Consider the following 22,689-nt stretch of genomic DNA (forward strand, 5'->3'; position numbering starts at 1 on the left):
AAAAAAAGTGGCTCTCATGTCCATCATAACTCACTGTCGCTCATGATAGGCATACTCCCTGGGAATCAAAACAGAAACCAACAAGTGTTAGCGGTGAGCCTTAATATTAAACTGTCTGTTAAGTCTCAGAAAAACAAGTTACATAACCTCAAGGAGGCAAAGTACACGTGGGCTCTGCCGTTGGGACTTTGTTCTCTGAAGAACAAGCGCTTTCTCTGAAGGTGCTGGCAAAGGCACAGAGTCCACAGCCACCTGCTGTGCTCTTGCTCCCGGAATGATTAACCCTGGCAAGTCAAGGATTATCATCCCCACTCGGCAGAAGGGCGGACCTAGGCCTAGAGACATGGAGTTGCCTGCCCAGTGCAGTAGCGGCACGGTTGGGATTCAGACCCACACCTAACACCTTCCACCTTCCACTCGGTGCTTTCTCTCTGCGAATGTCTCCACAACAGCTTTCTTAGTTTCAGGAAAGACAGGGTGTAAGGGTTCGCTCACCTTTCCAATTGCCAGTACTGAGTTAAAATCCACCATAACATGATCACCGGCAGGTGCATGTCACACACACCAAGCAGCAGGCACGGCTCCCTCTACCCTCCCTAAGGCTAAGGACACCATCACAATCTAGTGTGACTATAAGCAACAGAGATCTAATACTAATACAGTACCATCAACTGCTCCAGTGGAGTCCCCAGGAGACAGGTGTACTAACACAGTACCATCAACTCCTCTAGTGGAGTCCCCCAGGAGACAGGTGTACTAACACAGTACCATCAACTCCTCTAGTGGTGTCCCCCGGGAGACAGGTGTACTTACACAGTACCATCAACTCCTCTAGTGGAGTCCCCAGGAGACAGGTGTAGTAACACAGTACCATCAACTCCTCTAGTGGAGTCCCCCGGGAGACAGGTGTACCAACACAGTACCATCAACTGCTCCAGTGGAGTCCCCCAGGAGACAGGTGTACTAACACAGTACCATCAACTCCTCTAGTGGAGTCCCCAGGAGACAGGTGTACCAACACAGTACCATCAACTCCTCTAGTGGAGTCCCCCAGGAGACAGGTGTACTAACACAGTACCATCAACTCCTCTAGTGGAGTCCCCAGGAGAGAGGTGTACCAACACAGTACCATCAACTCCTCTAGTGGAGTCCCCCAGGAGACAGGTGTACTAACACAGTACCATCAACTCCTCTAGTGGAGTCCCCAGGAGACAGGTGTACCAACACAGTACCATCAACTCCTCCAGTGGAGTCCCCCAGGAGACAGGTGTACTAACACAGTACCATCAACTCCTCTAGTGGAGTCCCCAGGAGACAGGTGTACTAACACAGTACCATCAACTCCTCTAGTGGAGTCCCCAGGAGACAGGTGTACTAACACAGTACCATCAACTCCTCTAGTGGAGTCCCCAGGAGACAGGTGTACTTACACAGTACCATCAACTCCTCTAGTGGAGTCCCCCAGGAGACAGGTGTACTTACACAGTACCATCAACTCCTCTAGTGGAGTCCCCCGGGAGACAGGTGTACCAACACAGTACCATCAACTCCTCTAGTGGAGTCCCCCAGGAGACAGGTGTACTAACACAGTACCATCAACTCCTCTAGTGGAGTCCCCAGGAGACAGGTGTACTAACACAGTACCATCAACTCCTCTAGTGGAGTCCCCCGGGAGACAGGTGTACTAACACAGTACCATCAACTCCTCTAGTGGAGTCCCCCGGGAGACAGGTGTACTTACACAGTACCATCAACTCCTCTAGTGGAGTCCCCAGGAGACAGGTGTACTTACACAGTACCATCAACTCCTCTAGTGGAGTCCCCCGGGAGACAGGTGTACTAACACAGTACCATCAACTCCTCTAGTGGAGTCCCCCGGGAGACAGGTGTACCAACACAGTACCATCAACTCCTCTAGTGGAGTCCCCCGGTAGACAGGTGTACTTACACAGTACCATCAACTCCTCTAGTGGAGTCCCCAGGAGACAGGTGTACTTACACAGTACCATCAGCTCCTCTAGTGGATTCCCCAGGAGACAGGTGTACTAACACAGTACCATCAACTGCTCCAGTGGAGTCCCCCGGGAGACAGGTGTACCAACACAGTACCATCAACTCCTCTAGTGGAGTCCCCCGGGAGACAGGTGTACTAACATAGCACCATCAACTCCTCTAGTGGAGTCCCCCAGGAGACAGGTGTACTAACACAGTACCATCAACTCCTCTAGTGGAGTCCCCCGGGAGACAGGTGTACTAACACAGTACCATCAACTCCTCTAGTGGAGTCTCCAGGAGACAGGTGTACTTACACAGTCCCATCAACTGCTCCAGTGGAGTCCCCCAGGAGACAGGTGTGTGGTGCAGCAGCTAAGGCAGCTTGGGGGGCCTACATTCCTCATGGAAGGGACTGACTGGGTGAGGTTTGAGTCTCAGCTGCTCTTGAGATTCTGGCTTCCTGCTCATGTGTGCCCTGGGGCGCAGTGGGTGACAGCTGAGTGGTCCCTCTCCTCCCCAGGGGAGACCTGGACTAAATTCCTGCCTCTCAGGTGTCAGGGATCTGGGGAGTGAATCAGCAGATAGACGATCTCCCTCTCTCTAAGCCTCTCAATTTTTCTTTAAACCAATTGTCCTGATAACGTATTTTATAACTTTCTTTTTCCCAGTGCAGGACCCAGTCTAGGATCACACATTGCCGTTAGTATTCCCCTGAGTTCGTTTCTTTTACCTCTGGAACTGATTTCCGCCTTTCTTTGTCTCTGAGGCACTGGTGCTTTTGAAAAGCATGGGTCGGTTATTTTGTATTTCGCCTGAGGCTTCCTGGCAGCTGGGTTTCATCAGGAATTTTTGGCCTGCACACTTCATACACCACAGTGTGTCCTTTTCAGTCTTTGCATCTAGGAGGGCTGTCACGCTTCTCTGCTCTCAAATGACCATGTTTCCTTTTGTAATTAATATGCCACCAGTTCTTCAGTTTCCCCCAGGGCCTCCCTAATTCTTAGCTAATCAAGTCATCCTCCTAGGAAGCAGCCACTCCATCATAATCCTGGTCCATGCTAGCCTCCCGAGCAGTACCTGGGCTAACTCACCCAGACCCTCCTTGGTCACTGGCTTTGCCTGGGATTTGAACATCCCTGAAGAACCACTTCATAGATTCTTGGGGACGAGGGTACTTGAGAGAGTTCATGGACATGTGCATTACAAAAATAACTATGTGGGGCTGGCACTGTGGATAAGGGGGTAAAGACGCCACCTGCTGTGCCGGCATCCCATATGGGCTCCAGTTCAAGTTCTGGCTGCTCCACTTCCAATCCAGCTCTCTGCTATGGCCTGGGAAAGCAGTAGAAGATGGCCCAAGTCCTTGGGCCCCTGCACCCATGTGGGAGACCCGGGAGAAGCTCCTGGCTTCTGATCCACACAGCTCCAGCTGTTGCTGCCATCTGGGGAGTGAACCAGTAGATGGAAGACCTCTCTCTCTCTCTCTCTCTCTCTGCCTCTCCTTCTCTCTCTGTGTAACTCTTTCAAATAAATAAATAAATCTTTAAAAAAAGAAAAGTAACCATGCATGATTGCCAAGATTTTTTTGGAATAAACTTATCTTTTAGTTCTATTTTCTACAAAGTTTCTACTAAGTTTCTACAAAGTTTAAAAAGTACCCTTGAATGTTACATTTTTGTTTGCAAGCTGTGCATGTTCACTTTGACAACGATTTGCTTTATGTGTGTGCTGTGTTGACAGATGTTTACAACGTCGAGAGTTAGCAATCAATCCAACAAAGCTGTGGCAATGACAGGCCAGGGTGAGACGACAGAGGGGTCAGGTCATTACTGAATACTTCTCATGTTATGAAGACTTCGGCTTCTCCACACAACCTGTAACTATGAGGACCACTGTCTTATCAGCCATCACAAAAAGACGTGAATTATTCTTTCTCACAGCAGTGGTTCTAGCTATATAACTCTGTTCCTTACAGTTATAACCAAGGAACATGCTTTCTGTTAAGCCAACAAATTAAGTCCCCTGCATAATATTCAATAAAGTATTGTTTGTGGACAAATGCTCCTTACCTCTTAAAACATGCTGGTAACTGGACAACAGGAACTGCAGGTGCTCCACCAGCTCATCCCAAGTCTGCCACTGGGTTTTATCAGACTGCAAAGACAGCAGAAGCAATTGATACCAAATGCCTTCTCCAGTTGCTAACTTTAGTACAGTTTTCAAGTCACTTTTTTTTTTTTTTTTTTTTACAGGCAGAGTGGACAGTGAGAGAGAGAGAGACAGAGAGAAAGGTCTTCCTTTTGCCGTTGGTTCACCCTCCAATGGCCGCCGCGGTTGGCGCGCTGCGGCCGGTGCACCGCGCTGATCCGATGGCAGGAGCCAGGGGCTTCTCCTGGTCTCCCATGGGGTGCAGGACCCAAGCACTTGGGCCATCCTCCACTGCACTCCCGGGCCACAGCAGAGAGCTGGCCTGGAAGAGGGGCAACCAGGACAGAATCCGGTGCCCCGACCGGGACTAGAACCCGGTGTGCCGGCGCCGCAAGGCGGAGGATTAGCCTAGTGAGCCGTGGCGCCGGCCAGTTTTCAAGTCACTTTTTAAAAAAAGATTTATTCTATTTGAAAGGTGGAGTTACAAAAAGAAAGGGAGACATACAGAAAGAGATCTGACATCCACTGGTTCATTCCCCAGATGGCCACAACAGCCAGGCCTAAGCCAGGCCAAAGCCAGGAACCGCATCCTGGTCTCCTACATGGGTGCAGGGGCCCAAAGGCCTGGACATCTTCCACGGCTTTCCCAGGCATGTTAGCAGGGAGCTGGATTGGAAGCAGAGCAGCTGGGACTTGAACACCTGTGCTCTGATATGGGATGTCGGTGCCCTGGCAGCTTAACCCACTGTGCCGAATTGTGGGCCTCTCAAGTCACATTTATAATGCTCCAAGAGTTGTGGTTCACACTAAAATTCCGTGGACCGGATTAGGGGAAAGGGGTCCCTGGCCTGGCATCCAAGCAGGAAGAAACGTACCTGGCACTTGAGCAGCGATGTGGAGTTGTTGAGAAAATAGAGCGCCTGGGCCAGAGACAAAGGCAGGCGGGTGGGCGTCTCGCAGCTGTGGAGGAAAATGATTTCTAACACTTTGCAGCGCAGCAGGTGGCTCTCCATGGTGGTAAAGAACATCTCCCTGCAAGGAGGAGAGGACCGGGGAGTTAACCATCACAGAGCATACAGCACACGTCGCCCCGAGGGTTCTAACATTTGCCCTAGGAAGGCCAAGAAGGAGTCTAGTGGACGCCTGAGAACAGGGCGGAAATGGATTTACGGATGAATTAACAACTGCCAGGAGGAGGCCAACGTCTTTGACCTTTGAGAGGGACAATTGAGGTCACATGAAGATCAAGGACCTTACCTTGTATGCATGAGAAGTAGCTGTGAGAATATGGTAAAGTGCCGGTAATAGGCCAGGCACCGTTTGGCACAACAAGGAATCTTCAGATAAACGAAAGAGGGCACCGCTCTCAAAAAGCTGGCAGCTGCACAGGGGCAGGAGCTTAGATGGAGTGCAGGGAAAGCGTGCTGGTGCCGCAGACACGGAAGCCAGCACACTGGCTGACGGGACTGCCCCGGCCTGCTCGGGGAGGGGGCAGTGGCACTGAGGACTCCAGAGGACAAGGAAGGCTCAAGGCGGGAGGCATTTCAACAGAATGGGAAGGCAGGGCCCAAACAAAGTCAGCACACACAGTTGTACCATCAGGGCATCTTCAGTTGCAGTCTGGGACTCCAGTGTCCCAGGGGGACTCCTGTCCTGACTCTGAGCCTCCTGCAGGTGGGCTGGGCACCTTCAGAAGCTTCTGAGCAGGGCAATGACAAAACCACAGCTGGATACAGGCATGCGAATGAAACCCATTGTTCTAAAAGCAATGTCAGCTTCCAAGAGAAAGCTATGGGCCTCAGACACACAAGGTGCGTCTCTGGACCGTCTGAAGGCGTTCGGTTTCTTTGCTGGTCCTCGCCAGGTGTGCGAGGCAGAGCAGTTCTGGCAGGCAGAGAACTTGGAGCAGAGGGCATGGGAGCCAGGAGGAAGAGCCCGGCTGGCCGTGTCGCCAAGGAGCACAGCCAGCCCAGGCCAGGGCTCCTGTCTCCTTCAACATCCCCGTCCTCCTGCCATTTGGCAACATCTGTGAAAACAGCAGAGTTGTATGCCACTGCCATTTAAAAAAATGACGAATAAAGAAGCAGCTGTTCATTTTTCTTTTTTCTCCCTGACCTTTGTTTTTCCCCCAGATACAAATATTATTTGTATGGAACAAAGTTGAAAAGCAGCATGAGTATCTGTAACCTTTGTTTCTTACTATTGAAGTTTTACAAATCTAAAATATTTAGGGGCCAGTGCTGTGGTGCAGTGGGTTTGAAGTAGGCAGGCATACAGGCTAAAATTGATTAGGTTTGTGAGCTGGAAGACCACGCTTTTGCCATGTCCCATGTGACCTCATGCCCCTACCAGGCCACACCTGGGCGCTCACCAGCCAATCAGGGTAATTAACCACTCCCCTTTGGAAGTGGGTTAAAAGCCTGGGACATGGTGTGTCCGGCTTCTCTTCTGTTTCCTGGCCTCTTGCCAGGAGGAGGCTGGCTTTTGCCCTGTGCCTCAAGGGCGTGTGGCCTTCAGGTCACCCACCCTAGGCTTCCTGGCCTAGATGCTCCTCCACATGGCTGGTTCCTGGTGCTCGGTATGAACCCAGATTTACCTCTCTCTTGGATAAAGCTCTCTCTCCTACGATTTTTCTCACTGAATAAAAGCTTAAAATGTACCATGCTGCCTCGTTTATTAATGTCGGTATTTAGAATTCTTCTCTAAATATTAGGCAAGAACACTCGCAGGCTTATTAATATTGGGGATTATTAATAAGCATGTGGTGATATCATGTGGCACCCCAAATTCCAGTAGCATATGTGGCACCCCAGATGGTGCTTCTGGGGAACTTTAAGGGGCCACATTTTTGGATAGATTTTAGGGAGTCATCCCCTCAGGTTAATGCCCTGGCCTGCAGTGCCGGCATCCCATATGGGCGCTGGTTCAAGACCTGGCTGCTCCATTTCTGATCCAGCTCTCTGCTGTGGCCTGGGAAAGCAGTAGAGGATGGCCTAAGTCCTTGGGCCCCTGCACGCACATGGGAGACCTGGAGGAAGCTCCTGGTTCCTGGCTTTGGATTGGCGCAGCTCCAGCCATTGTGGCCAACTGGGGAGTGAACCATCGGATGGAAGACTTCTCTCTCTCTTCGCTTCTCTCTATGTAACTCTTTCAAGTAAATAAATAAATCTTTAAAAAAGTTATTTAAAAAACCCAAAATATTTTAAAAATCTATTTAATCTCTTTAATGTGTTTATTTATGAGATTTTATTTTTAAATTTGGAGGGAGGGAGGGAGGCAGGGAAGGAAAGAAAGAGAGTCTTCCATCCGCTGATTCACTCCCTAAATGGCCACAATAGCTGGGGCTGGGCCAGGTCAGTCAGGAGCCAGGAACTTAATCCAGGCCTCCCATGTGGGTAAGAGGGACTCAGACACTTGAGCCATCATCTGCTGACTCCCAGGTACATTAGCAGGAAGCTGGAATGGACGTGGAGTAGCTGAGGCTCAGAACTGGCACTCCAAAATGGGCTGCAGGCATCTCAAGTGGTGGCTTAACCCCGCCCTCCCCCCCCCACCCCCAGCGCGCCTGCTTCAGGTCTTTTAAAGCATAATTTCTGGGGATGATGTTGTGGCATAGAAGGTTAAGCCTCTGCCTGCAGTGTCACCAACCCACATGGGTGCTGGTTCAGGTCCTGGCTGCTCTACTTCCAATCCAGCTCCCTGCTAATGCACCTGGGGAAGTAGCAGAGGATGGTCCAAATCCTTGGCCCCTGCACCCACATAGGAGACCTGAAAGTAGCTCCTGGCTCCTGGCTTCAGCCTGGCCATTGTGGCCATTTGGGGAGTGAACCAGTGGATGGAAGCTCTCTCTCTCTTTCCTTCTCTCTGTATCTCTGCCTTCAAATAAATAAATAAATAAGTCTTTTAAAGAAAGTGTAATTTCTAGTCTGCATTTACTCTCACAAGACAATTTTCCTGTTTAATAACTTTTTATTTCAAATCGTATTTTGCTTTCAAATTTTTATGCCAGGGCACACAACACAGACGGTAAACTTTGGGATCTACAGAGGACAAGAAGGTCATTTCAACACATTGGGTAGTAGTATCTGGACACAGAATCACCTAGAGTAACTCAATTTTTATTCATTTATTTATTTATTTATAAGATTTATTTATTTCAAAGTCAGAGTTACACAGAGAGGAGAGGAAGAGAGAGAGAGAGGTCTTCCATTTGCTGGTTCACTCCCAAATTGGCCACAATGGCTGGAGCTATGCCAATCTGAAGCCAGGAGCCAGGAGCTTCTTCCTGGTCTCCCATATGGGTGCAGGGGCCCAAAGGCTTGGGAGAAGAAGTGGAGCAGCCAGGACTCAAACCAGCACCAATATGGGATGCTGGCACTACAGGTGGTGGCCTTACCCACTATGCCACAGCACTGGCCCCTATTTTATTTTTTTAAAGACACATTTATGGGTCCACCACTGTGGCTCAATGGATTAAAGCCCTGGTCTGCAGTGCCGGCATCCCATAAGGCTGCTGGTTTGAGTCCCAGCTGTTCCACTTCTGATCCAGCTCCCTGCTAATGAGCCTGGGAAAGCAGTGGAGGATGGCCCAAGTGCTTGGACCTCTTCATCCACGTGGGAAACCTGGATGAAGCTCTTGTCTCTTGGCTTTGGCCTGGCACAAGCCTGGCCATTATGGCCATTTGGGTAGTGAGGCAGCAGGTGGAAGCACTCTCTTTTTCTGTTTCTCCTCCTCTGTCTGTAACTCTGCCTTTCAAATAAATAAATAAATAAAATTTTAAAACACATTTATTCAGCATCGTTCTCAGACTATAAAATTTAGCAATCAACAGCATGGTTGCAAAAAAAAAAAAAAAAAGAAAGAAAAAAACTATATTAAAATCCCTTGTTGGAATGTTTTACACTTTCTACAGAATAGAAACTAAAATAATATGTTATACAATTAGTCACAAACACAGTCCTTGAGTTTTTTGCCCATCCATGTGAGCATTGTGCAAACGTGTCTGCAGGAGCGAGGCCCTGCCACCACCGTGCTTGGCTGTGTTCACAAATCTGCTGTGACCTACAACCTACAACCTTCTTCGCTCTCCTCTCTGGCAGTTATCCAAACCTTCTGCCACTGCCACGGCCATTGCTGCTGCTAGAACTGCCAGAGCCGCCCTGATTTCATGGTTTGGCAAAACAGGGGCCACCAGCACCACACGGGCCAGAGCTTCTGCCTCCGAAGTCTCCTCCCTTCACGGGTCCAGAATTTGAAGATTGACTTGTAACTGCCAGAACCGCTGTAGCTTCCACTGCCTCAAAACTTGCTTCCAACATTGCCAGAGCCGCTGCAGCCATCCCCACTGCCACCGAAGCCACCACGACCACCGAAGTTTCCTCCAGGACCAAAGTTGTCATTGCCCCTGAAGCTACCTCCATGGCCACCGGCAAAGTTTCCAGAACCACTCTGACCTCTTGAGGTGGATGAGCGCTGACCATCTCCTGCTTAGACAGCGCCTTCCTTACTTCGCAGCTGTGACCATCACAACATGGTATTTCTGGACGCCAATCTGATCTACAGAGTCATGGTCATCAAATGTCTCAAAGGCAGAGCCTCTCTTGTTGCCACTGCCTCGGTCAGTCATGATCTCAATCTCGGCGGTTTTCTCCTCCTGTTCAAAATCATCTCGGAGGTGCTGACCTCAGTATCTTCTTTTTTTATTTTAAAAGATTATTTATTTATTTGAGAATAAAGGTACAGACAGAGACAGAGAAAGGTCTTCCATTCTTTGGTTCACTCCCCAAATGGCCGCAATGGCCAGAGCTGGGCTGATCCAAAGCCAGGAGCCAGGAGCTTCTTCCAGGTCTCCCACATGGGTGCAGGGACCCAAGGACTTGGGCCTCTTCTACTGCTTTCCCAGAACATTATCAGAGAGCTGGATAGGAAGAGGAATAGCTGGGACTAGAACTGGCGCTCACGTGGGATGCCAGTGCCACAGGCGGAGGCGTAGCCCACTACACCACAGTGCCGGCCCTTCCGACAAAGACCTTCTCACAGTTAGATGGGTACCCGGTCTTTGAGAATCTCCTCCTGACAGCCCTCTGGTTCCACAACTCTTTCACCCACTTTGTGTGGCCTTGCACTCGTGGCTGCACCCACCTCCTCCACTTGGCATAGGTGACAAACCCAAAGCCCCTGGAAAGCTTGGTGTTCGGATCTCATTACCACACAGTCTGTGAGCATTCCCCATTGCTCAAAACACCTCCTCATACTCTCGTCGGTTGTTGCAAAGCCCAGCCCTTCAATGAAGAGCTTCTGCAGCTGTTCAGGCTCTGTAGGAGACTCTGATTTAGACAGGTGGTGGTGGGAAGAGATAATTTGATGATGTTTCTTCGGCGGTATTTGCAGAAACTTCAAACTTTATTTTATTTTAAAGATTTATTTATTTATTACAGAGAGAGAAAGAGAGAGAGAGAGAGAGAAACAAAGAGACAGAGCACACGAAAGAGGCCTTTCATCTGCTGGTTCACTCCCCAAATGGCTGTAATGGCCGGAGCTAGGCCAGGCTGAAGTTAGACGCCTCACATGGGTGCAGGAGCCAAGTACTTGGGCCATCTTCCACTGTTTTCCCAGGTGCATTAGCAGGGAGCTGGATTGGAAGTATAGCAGCTGCGACTTGAACTGGCACCCAAATGGGAAGCTGGCGCCAAAAGGGAGCTTTACCTACTATTCCACAGTGCTGGCGCCCAAATTGAAATTTTAAAAACACACAAAGGAAGAGCAACATCCAGATTCACCCTAAGAGAGTTGCAGGTTTTGGACTTAACCTCCTATCATTAAAAAAAATTATAAAATCAGATTAAAGATATGATAACAACTATTTTCAGATACTGGGAAATGCACTACAAAAATACTATAATTCTTGAGAGAAGAGAAACAAAGGTGATAAACTCCACATTTACCCCAGATTTCTTGCTGGGGCAATTTCTAAGGTAGAGGTAAGTGTAGGCCCTAAACAGAAAACAGTGGGCTTGCAGGGCGGAGCAAGCAGAGACTGGAGTTCAAGACAGCTGAAGTGGAGAAAATATTTGCCAGGGTCAAGAAATGTGTGTAAGGGCACTGCTGGCACATCTGTAGGGGGAAGCTCCAAAAGTTTGCAAGAAAACAGCTATTGGGGGATTCAGGGGATCTCACAGTGCTGAGAGACACTGGGGTTTCAACAAGCCAGAGTGAGGGAACTCACTGAACAGCTTGAGCGTCCAGCTGAGACCCCCAAAAGTAGAAGTCTCAAGATTCTGGCCTTTTAATAAGAACTGATTTAGAATTATCATTACAAATCCTAGAAGCAAGATTCCACAGGAGGAAGCTAATCTGCCAGCAAATTAACTGCTTGCTTAAATCAAAGTCAATACTGTTGAAAGGAAGATGGTGAAATTGTGATTGTCAACAATGTAGTACCCACAATGTCCAACACACAATAAAAATTCCTAGGTAAGGGAAAAGACCAAAAAAATGTATTCTATTGAGCACAATATTTATACAAACACAGGTGCTACACATGTCAGAATTAGTAGACAAGGGCTTTATAATAGCTATGAGTATTATAAATATGTTCAAGATTTTAAAAAGCAAGTAAACTAAGATATATATAACAAGGGACTATATGAGGACTCAGTGGAGAGAAATGGAAATTATAAAAATGAAGCAAATGGGAACTCTTGATCTGAAAAATATAGCATGTGAAATGAAAAGAAGAATCACTAAAAAGGCTTGATAACAGGTTGTACACTGCAATACACAAGATCAGAGATCTTGAAAACTATTCAGACTAAAACAGAGAAAACCAAAACACAAAGAGAACCACAATAATAACAGGAAATGCCAGAGTCTCAACGTTTGTGGAACGTGACAACATTCTAACACGTGTACATTTGGATTCCTAGAATCCAATAGGGCTTGGGGTGGCCAAACTGTTTCAAGATTTGATGGAGCCGGCGCCGAGGCTCAATAGATTAATCCTCCACCTTGCGGCGCCGGCACACCGGGTTCTAGTCCCGGTCGGGGCACCAGATTCTGTCCCGGTTGTCCCTCTTCCAGGCCAGCTCTCTGCTGTGGCCAGGGAGTGCAGTGGAGGATGGCCCAAGTGCTTGGGCCCTGCACCCGCAAGGGAGACCAGGAGAAGCACCTGGCTCCTGGCTTCGGATCAGCGTGATACACTGGCTGCAGTGCGCCGGCCGCGGCGGCCATTGGAGGGTGAACCAACGGCAAAAGGAAGACCTTTCTCTCTGTCTTTCTTTCTCTCACTGTCCACTCTGCCTGTCAAAAAATAAAAAATTAAAATAAAATAAAAAATAAAAAAAAGATTTGATGGAAAATATCAACCCACAAATTCAAGAAGTCCCATAAACTCTACGCGAATAAGCATAATAAAATTACAGTCACATTGCTGAAAAATAAAAAATAAAGTAGCAAGACACCAAAGAAATTCCATCTAGAAGAATAGAAAGAAATTTTAATGACTTCTCATCAGAGACAATGCAAGCCAGAAGAAACTGAAAAACTTAAAAATAAGTGAAAAATATCTATCATTCTAGAATTACACCAAGCGGAAACATCCTTCATAAAAGAAGCTAAATTTTTAAAATTCCATATAGACAAAAACTGAGAATTCATTACCTGCCCTGTAAAAAATATTAAAAGAAGTTCTTGGGTAGAAGAGAAATGATATCAGCTGGAGTTTGGCTTTTCAAGAAGGTAGGAAGAACATAAAAAATGCTCCCCTCATCTTTTTTACTACAAAAGAAAAAAAACCACCCTGTCTTGGTTTAACATTTTTTTTTTTTTATTAAGAGGTACAGTGGTGGGGGTGGGGGGAGCGAGAGTATACCATCCACTGGTTCATTTCCCAGATGCCTGCAATAGGCAAGGCTGGACCAAGGCTAGGAGCTGGGGATGCAATCCCGGTCTCCCCTGTGGGTGGCAGCAGCCTGCCACTTGAGTCATCACTGCTGCTTCCCAGGGGCATCTGTGGGACACAGGGCCAGAAACTGAACCCAGGAACTCCAACATGGATGTGGGTGTCTTAACTGCTAGGTGAAATTTTATCTCCTTATAGTTTACGACATAAGTAGAAGTAAAATGCATGAGTGTGAATGGGGTAATTTGGGCAGATTCTAGTAACTTAAGAAAGTATGCTATAATTCCAAGAGTAACCAATACAGTTTTTTTCCCCCAGAAAAATAGTTTGGTAAAATTCTATACCCATTCATAATAAAAACTTTCAGAAAAACAGGGAAAGAATGCCTACAACTTTTTAATGAACATGTACAAAGAAGCCTATAGTGAGGATCATATTAATTAATAAGTAATTAAATAGTAAAGTGAGTACTTTCTCCATAGATTGTGAACAAAGCAGAGATATTCACTCTCGCACCGGTAGTTGACAAAGTACTGGAAGTTCTAACCAGAAATGCAAGGCAAGAAAAGGAAAAAGACATACAGACTGGAATATAAGAAATAAAATCATCCCTTTATGCAGACGGCATGATGGTCTACATAGACAATCTCAAGGGCTCTTTGGCAAAAAGGCAAGAGTCATAAATGGAGAAACTGGTAAAGTAAACATCACTAAAACTTCTGCACCATGAAAGACTTTGATAAGAGGATATAAAACCAAACCACAGAGAGGGAGAAAATGTTTGCAAACTACAGATCTGACAAATGACTAATACCTAAAATAAACAGTTTCTTAAAAATTCAACAGTAAAAAAGCAAACAATCCATTTAGAACATAGAAAAAGGAGTATCTCATGAAAGTTTTTTTAAACACTTTGTCACAGAGATTAACATATCTCTCCTTCTTCCTCTCTCTCTCTTAAAGATTTATTTATGGGGCCAGCACTGTGGCATTGTGGGTAAAGCCGCTGCCTGTGGCTTTATTTATTTATTTGAAAGGCATAGTGACAGAGAGAGGGAAAACCAGAGAGAGAGTGAGATTTTCCATTTGCTGTAGGTTTACTATCCAAATGGCTGCAACAGCCAAGTAAGGGCCAATCCAAAGCCAGGAGTCCAGAACTCCATCCAGGTCTCCCATATGGGTGCCGAGTTCCAAGGATTTGGGCCATCTTCTACTGCCTTTGTAGGCACATTAGCTGGAAGCTGATTCAGCAGTGGAGCAGCCAGGACTTGAACTGGCGCTGATACGGGATTTGACATCACAAGCAGCAGCTTAACTCACTGTCCCACAATGTTGGCCCCTCTAGACAGCAATTAAGCAATGAAATATCGTGAGTCATCAGAGAAATGAAAATAATCACAAGATAACACTACACACCTATCAGAATGGTTAAAATAATGAATTGCTAGGCAGGATGCAGAGAAGCCGGACCACTCATACCTTGTGGTGGAATGAGAAGGCCATGCCATGATGGCCACTGGCAACGGAGCCTGCCTGGCAACAGGCTGTGATTGGTTAGCGCATAAACCGCCCCTTGATCGGATTTGCTGCCTCGGCTATATAAGCTGCTGTACCAACTGAAATAAACGAGTCTGCGGACTGCTCTCCTCTGGCCTGCTTTCACCTGACTCCCGGTGTCTGTGTGGTGACTCCATGCCTCTTGCCCCCACCGTGCTCCTCCTCTCAGAACGAATCCACAGTAACATCTGGTGCCCAACGTGACTGAGAGAGAGACTGCGTGTCGGACTTGGCAAGGTCCCCTCCTTGATTTTGGCAAGTAGGCCCCTCGGTGTTTTGTATGCTGTTTGGTTCTGTGAGGGTGAGCACAGAACCCCCTTTTACTCCCCTTTCCTTGTCCTTGTCCTCTGTCAAAATGACCCCAGGTTAGGCACACACTGCCCAGAAGCATAATGCCACTTCTTGGCTCCTCTTTTTACTTTCGGTTCGCCTGGTGAATTCACTTAAGGGACTGATCATCCCAGAATTTGGAACCAAGTCATCTTTCCTCACTCGAGAAAGGTGACGCTCCAGAGACACCATGTGGGCATACATCCTTGACCTAACGAATCAAGGAAGTCCCCCACTAAGCACAGGACATACTTACAATCTGATACACCACTGTCTGTTCGTCTAACATAGGGAACACTCTTCATATTGCCATCAGCCGCTGAGGTGCTAGGAATTTGTTTTTTATGGCAGCGATGCTATGGATGTCTTTCCCTTGGCTAGAATTGATGTGGTGCACTGCTCTTCAGTGCTCAAACATGGGAAAGATACCTCCCTCTCAGAAGCCCACACAGATTACCAAACATAATGAATCTATGAGTGATAAGAGCCTGTCACTCCAGGCCGCTGCCTCACAGGCAACTGTTGATGACTTGGGGAGAGAGAGCTCCGAGAGTGAAAATGACATGACAGCAGACAATGCAGTAATGCCTAGTCAGCCACCCCCCAAATACCTGTGGGATGAACTTAGATGACCTCGAGGCAATAACCCATGCAAGGTCATCCCATCTGCACCCAGTGAGGATCCTCACATTTGTGGCAGTCCCCGGGCACCCCAGGCTCTCAGGGCAGCCACTAGACCCCATCCTACCAGCATGTTTGCCGTTAATCTTGGAGCAGACACAGAATTCAGGCCCTGGATTCCAACACCCATAAAAAGACTTCTGCTAACCAAAGGCTGAGGATATGCTTGTGTCTTTCCAGAGAATGCGGGACAGCCCATTTGGGTACCAGCCAGAAACATCAAGCCTGCAACTGTCAACCAGAACCAGCTGAACAAGACTGAGAGTCCGCCTTGTTAGTGGACACACCTCCTACCGATTGTCAAGCTGCTGCCCTATTATCCTGCCCTGAGGAACTGCCCACAGCCACATCTGCTACTGCTTTATACCCCACTTAGCTCTGGTCAGCCATTCGAACAGCCCACAGCCTGTGTGTGGGCACGCCATTCTTGATTACCATAGTTCCTCATTCCTACCCTACCTGAGCAAGCACTTCTGTGGTCTCCCATTTTGAGGACTGGTTAGTCAATGACGGGTAAGATCCCCTGGTGGACAACCTAAGACAGATTCAGCTGCACGAGGAGACCATATGGAAATGGGGTCAACAATGGTATGGCCAAGAATCATGCCTCCTGTTGCTCAAAAATAAACAAAAAGGGGAAATGTGGTGGAATGAGAAGGCCATGCCAAGATGGCCACTGGCAACGGAGCCTGCCTGGCAACAGGCTGTGATTGGATGGCTTTGGAAACTGCCTGGCAACAGGCTGTGATTGGTTAGGGCATAAACTGTCCCTTGACTGGATTGGCTGCCTTGGCTATATAAGCTGCTGTACCAACTGAAATAAATGAGTCTGCAGGCTGCTCGCCTCTGGCCTGCTTTCACCTGACTCCCTGGGTCTGTGTGGTGATTCCGTGCCTCTTGCCCTCACCATGCTCTTCCTCACAGAGCGAATCCACAGCAACAATACCTTGCTGGCAGGAAGGTGAAATGGTATAGCCACCCAGGGAAACAGCTCAGTAGCTTCTTAAAAAACTAAGCATGAAACTATCATGGTGCAGACAGGGTACTCTGGGCATTTACTCCAGAAAAATGAAGACATATAGCCAAACAAAAATTTGTATGTGTAATGGTTATAGCAGATTTACTCATAATAGCTATCAAATGTAAACAACACAGATATTTTGAAATGGATAAATGGTTAAAAAACAAATAGTGGCCCCGCGCCATGGCTCACTTGGTTAGTCCTCTGCCTGCAGTGCTGGCATTCCATATGGGTGCCGGGTTCTAGTCCCGGTTGCTCCTCTTTCAGTCCAGCTCTCTGCTGTGGCCTGGGAGGGCAGTGGAGGATGGCCCAAGTGCTTGGGTGCCTGCACCCACGTGGGAGACCAGGAGGAAGCACCTGGCTCCTGGCTTTGGATTGGCGTAGTTCCAGCCGTAGCGGCCATTTGGGGGATGAACCAATGGAAGGAAAACCTTTATCTCAGTCTCTTTCTCTCACTGTTTAACTCTATTTGTCAAACAAAACAAAACAAAACAAAAAAAAAACAAATAGTGGTCTGTCCATATCATGGAATAATACTGACTAATAAGGAATGAACCATTAATACATCCTGGATGAATTTCCAGAGAATTATGGTGAGTAAAATAGCCATTCCCCAAGATTTATGTAATAATGTATGATTTCATTTACCTAATACTCTTGAAATAGCAAAATTATAAAAATGAAGAACAGATTACTGACTGCCAGGAGTGGGAGTAGCTACAAAAGTGGCTATGAATAATACTTGTAGTCATGGACACATGTATTTTACAAGGCACTCCAGTATGGGGTGCAGAGGTCCCAAGCAGTAGCTTAACCTGCTGCATCACAAGTTTTTTGTAAATTAAAATCTGACCCCACTGCTTTCCCAGGCCACCAGCAGGGAGCTGGATCAGAAGTGGAGCAGCTGGGACTCAAACCGGTGCCCATATGAGATGTCAGCACTGCAGATGGTGGCTTTCCCTTCTATGCCACAACGTTGTCCCTAGCAATTCATTCTTTAGATTTCTTATCTCTCACAAGAATTTGGGCTTAAATGAATGATATGGGAGCTGGACTCAAGTGAGATACTCCTGACAAAGTATTAAAAATGTTAAAACAGGCCGGTGCCGTGGCCCAACAGGCTAATCCTCCGCCTAGTGGCGCTGGCACACCAGGTTCTAGTCCCGGTTGGGGCGCCGGATTCTGTCCCGGTTGCCACTCTTCCAGGCCAGCTCTCTGCTGTGGCCCAGGAGTGCAGTGGAGGATGGCCCAAGTGGTTGGGTCCTGCACCCCATGGGAGACTAGGATAAGCACCTGGCTCCTGCCTTCGGAACAGCGCGGTGCGCCGGCTGCAGCGCACCAGCTGCGGCGGCCATTGGAGGGTGAACCAATGGCAAAAGGAAGACCTTTCTCTCTGCCTCTCTCTCTCACTGTCCACTCTGCCTGTCAAAAAGTAAAAAAAAAAAAAAAAAAAAAAAAAAAAAAAAAAAAAAAAAAAAAAAAAAAGTTAAAACAAGCATGGTATTTCTGTATACTTCATTTTAAAAAATTCTTATTTACTTTATTTATGTGAAAGATGGTGGCGAGGGAGGGAGAGGGAGAGAAACTTCTCACTTGCTGGTTCATTCCTCCTAAATGTCTACAATGGCCAGGGCTTGGCCAGGCTGAAGCCAGGAGCTAGCATTCCAATCCAGGTATCCCACATGGGTCCCAGGGGCCCAGGTATTTGAGCGATCACCTCCTCCTCACAGAGTGTGCACTTGCAGGCAGCTGGAAATGGAAGCAGAGCTGGGACTTTCAAACCCAGGCACTGTGACATGGAGTGTGGACATCCCAACTGATGTCTTCCCCGCTGTGTGCACTTTCTGCTGGCTGACCACTACAACATACTGTCTTCTTTGAGTACTGACTTTGGGATTAATTCATCCCGGGCTTACATTTGGATTTGTTTGGAATATCATTAGCTGTATAACCTTGGGCTAGTTACCTCACCTTCTTGAGTAGTTATTACTATAAAGGGATAGCATTGTAAGATTTCCTGAAAATAATGAGATAATTATATGACAATGACTAACAGAATGGAGCTACTCAATAAATATTGGTCTTAATCTTAGCAGGGTATTTTAATTGAGTTCTACTATACTACTATTTGGTATGACAATATAAGAAGAAGCCAGAGATACACAAGAATAGTTTTGGTCATCAGGTGGGAGCGTAGGGATGGAAGCAGGCCTGGAGCTGATGGAGATGAAGTGCTGACAAACACACACTAGCACTCCTCAAGTGCTACCTCTGTACAATGGCTCTCTCATCCTGCACCAGCCACTGTTTGTGAATTCATATTCATTTATTCACCTTTCTTCCTCTGGATTTAAAAATGGCTGCTTCAAGGAAGCAATCATTGGTCGTAGTCAAAAATTGTGTTTCTTTAGCTCTTCCTTGAGAAATGCTTTACTCATTCGTGTTTATATAAACCGAATTCCTTATTCTCATTGTCTGGGCTCATTCCACAGATACAACTTTTTTCATTCTTTTTTTTTTTTTAAATACAAGATTTATTATTTCTTTGAAAGGCAGGGTTACACAGAGAGGGAGAAATAGAGATCTTCCATTTGCTGATTTACTCCCCAAATAGCTTCAATAGGGCCAGACCAAGGCCAGGAACCTGGGGCTTCATCTAGGCCTCCTATGTGGGTGCAGGGGCCCAAAGTGCTTTCCCAGGCACATTAGCAGGGAGCTGGATCAGAGGTGGAGCAGGCAGGATTTGAACCAATGCCCATATGGGACGCCATCGCAGATGGTGACTTAACCCATGATGTCAGCCCCAACTCTTTTCATTCTTGAGTGACCTCTACTTCCACTAATGTTGGCCATGGCTATTTCATTATCCACCAAGCTTTTAGTGAACACTTAACACCAGGCCCTATGGATAAGGGTCAGAAACAAACAGTAATGCTTAGTGGTTGAATCTTGAAAGATGAGTAAAGTGAGTAGCTCAAATGAACAATGGAGGAGAAATCCAGGCTTCATACAGGGCCTCCTGCCCCTTCCCAGGGAGCGAAGACCTTCTTCTGGGAAAAGGTCAGGGAGAAGACCAATCCCTCTACAGCTTTCTTCCTATTTTAACCATAGTTTGAAGTTTTGTCTCTTGAAATTCTGCTCCCAGTAAGTGACTTCTTTGATTTTTTTTTTTTAACAAAGAAACAAAAACAAAGTAGACTCACCTCTGACTCCTCTCAGGAATGTCCAGCACAAACCCAAACATCATCTCTGCAATTTTGTTGGAGCTGCAGGTGGGGGTCCTGTCCACCTCTACGGCGATGGACAACATTCTCTGAAGCTGGCACACAACCCTGAGCCGAGAACACAGGAAACAAGTGAGCAAGAGGATGTGTGCTGCGTGGGGTCCCCACCAATGTATGCTGGGAACAGAGACTACTGAAGGAGCTTGTAAGCACACACTAGGTCAGGGAGGACTACTCAAGCCATGAGCATGCTTGCATGTAGTAGTTTCACCTACCTGAATCCCTTTTGCCAGACCACACTATCTGAACCTCTCAGAACCTGGGGCTGGGCTGCAAAAGCAAGCTGCTTTTAAATTCAGACACAGAACCACACAATGTCAAGGGTCTAGAGGGCTTGTCTACAACTTCCATACTTTATACATGAAGAAACAGGTTCTAAGTCATTAAAAATTAATTGCATTTCTTTGAAATGGGGGAAAATATATATTTGCTATATGTGTTTCTCTTGTTGCTGTTTCTTTATAATATAGTAGGTTTTTACTAAATTCAGTCTGAGTATTTACATTGGTGAACCTGACCTTGTCTCCCATCAGACCTAGCTGGGGGGAGAGAGCCAGCCTGATGTGGCATTGGGAACCTGGGCAACCCCTCAGAAAGGTGTTGCTGCCGTGACACCAGCCTTTTCTAACATTAATTATTTTTGATGGAAGACAGGCATTTGTTTCCAGAAAGTCTGCAGCCAGTGATGCAATAGAGGGGCCAGGGGCTTTGGCATCAGATACTGGCTCTGTCATGTGCTATCCAGCCTTTGCCAAGTTACTAAACTGCTCTGAGCCCAAGTCTTCTCCTCTATAAAAAAGGTCAATAATACTATCTATTTCATAAAATTGTGAGCGATGTGTGTGACCTGGGAAATACACTTTCTTTAATAGTAAATGGTATTGCCTATTAAAGTTGCTGGTGAGATCATGATACAATTTTCAGAGAGCCCTTATTTCTACTAATATTTACTTAAGCAGATTTATAATGATTATTAATGAGAAGGAATAGTGTCTGACTGGTTCTCTCTTGGGTAGGTATGTAGGATGCTTCTGGGATAACTGCACCTTGAGGTCTTCCCCAATCTACCTAAGCAAGTGTTTCCTTGTTCCAAAACTTTCCCTTTCAGATGTGAGACTGTCCCCTACATTAGTTGAAACCTGTAGGCCCTATATGAAAATCAGGTTGGTGCAACTAGGCTACATTGAAGCATTGTGAATTTAGGCACAAATGCTATGTATGAAATGTCAAGTGGCTTTTAAGAATATGATTGACCTGGAACACTGGCTTACTTGTACAAGTGCAGCCCAAGCCTTTCAAATCTGGCCTTTCTCAAGAAAATGCCAAGACCATTCTCAACTGCATGAAAGAAACTCCGTAAGTCTCTTTTCAGTGCCCTGTAGGAGCCACTGCTACTACACCTGCTGGAACCTGCAGGGTACATGGCGATTTTTCTCCCAGGACTGAGGGGGAGAACACAGGTCCTTCAGGCTGGAGGCTGAGGGAACACGCACTATCCATTACTCCTTCTCTAGGCTATGGAAAGGAGCTGCAACCCTTCACGGTCTCTTGGATCCCCTGTCCTCTTGCGACTTTGCATTCACTCTGTGAACTCCTATTCCCCTAGGGGTGAGAGCATCTGCCTTTGTTCCACCTTTGAAAATAGAAATTTAGCCTTTACTTAGACTGTCTTCAGTAAGAATCAGTCTATACCACAGGAGCTTGCTAGCTTTAGGGACTGGTGCTGCTCTCTAAAACACTAAGTAAGCCCCAGTCACCCTGGGAAGCCGGCTTCTGCAGGCCCTTACAGCTGGTTGGTGCTCTTTGCCAGGCTAGGCTGGGGAGAAGCAGGGCTATTGCCGGCCTTGAGAATTCCTGTTCGTGAAGAGGTTGGATTCCCATTTGGGGGCTGAGTTAATCCATCTTCAGTTACTGCTTTGACCAGCCACTTGATAACATCCCTGCAGTGGGAAAAAAAAGAAAGAAAAGGTTTAAGCTTCTGTCCTAGTTATGGTACTCAGGGCTGAAGCCTTAACCTGGGGTCCCAGGTTTCTAGATTTTCCCAAAGGCAACAAAGAGGGCCCATAAAAGCTAACTAAAATATCCACATGTTCCTTCTGAATGATAATAGAAAGGGACGTCCAGGGTCAAAGAGCAGGGACGTTCCTTCAGCAGGTGGGAGGTTGGACTGAGTGACCACTGAAGTGCTTGCTGGTTCTCTCTGTTAGGTGTTTTCTGTGAATGCTGATAACTACCTTTGGGAGTCTGTGCAGCGGTCATACTTTGTAAAAGGGCTTAAGCTCCACAAGTTTGTGAGGTAAAAAGCATGTCAATAGTCAAGACCACTTTTGATGATCACTTCAGAGCTCTGGGTGGAACTGGTGGATTGAATACACACTTTATTTTGATCTCTCCTACAACTCCACTAGTACAATAGGAAATCATATTTTGAAAATATCCACAAGGAGGGTGGGCTGTTGGCCTACTGGTTAAGGCACCCCTGGAGACAACTGGGTGTGATACTGAGCTCTGCTCCTGACGACAGCTTCCTATTGATACAGACCCTGTAAAGCAGTGGGGCTCCTACAAACCATGTGGGAAATCGGGATTGCGTTCCTGGCTCCCAGCTTTCACCCCAGTAGGGTGACACTGACTGCATTTGGGGAGTGAACCAGCAGATGGCAGCTCTTTCTCTCCATGTGTCTCTCTAACAAGGAAGTTAATTTTGTTTTTAATCCATAAGGAAGAGAAGAGGAAAGGAGACGATAGCAGTTAAATTTTGGAAAGTAGAAGG

General features: G+C 47.0%; 1 protein-coding gene and 1 pseudogene across 1 annotated transcript in view; both read right to left on the minus strand.

The window, feature by feature from the left end:
* SIMC1 (SUMO interacting motifs containing 1) overlaps nt 1–22,689 on the minus strand; it is a 93,930-nt gene that overhangs the window by 12,717 nt on the left and 58,524 nt on the right. Inside the window, exons 6-9 of the mRNA XM_062188663.1 lie at nt 21,704–21,856; nt 19,836–19,964; nt 5,019–5,175; nt 4,065–4,149 (exon numbers count right to left, since the gene is read on the minus strand). Of these exons, the coding sequence (XP_062044647.1) occupies nt 4,065–4,149; nt 5,019–5,175; nt 19,836–19,964; nt 21,704–21,856 (524 nt within the window). The remainder of the gene's footprint in view (nt 1–4,064; nt 4,150–5,018; nt 5,176–19,835; nt 19,965–21,703; nt 21,857–22,689) is intronic.
* Nucleotides 9,244–14,546, minus strand: LOC133758184 (heterogeneous nuclear ribonucleoprotein A1-like; annotated as a pseudogene).

This window comes from Lepus europaeus, chromosome 4 (assembly GCF_033115175.1).
Source record: "Lepus europaeus isolate LE1 chromosome 4, mLepTim1.pri, whole genome shotgun sequence".
In the NCBI taxonomy this organism is placed as follows: Eukaryota; Metazoa; Chordata; class Mammalia; order Lagomorpha; family Leporidae; genus Lepus; species Lepus europaeus.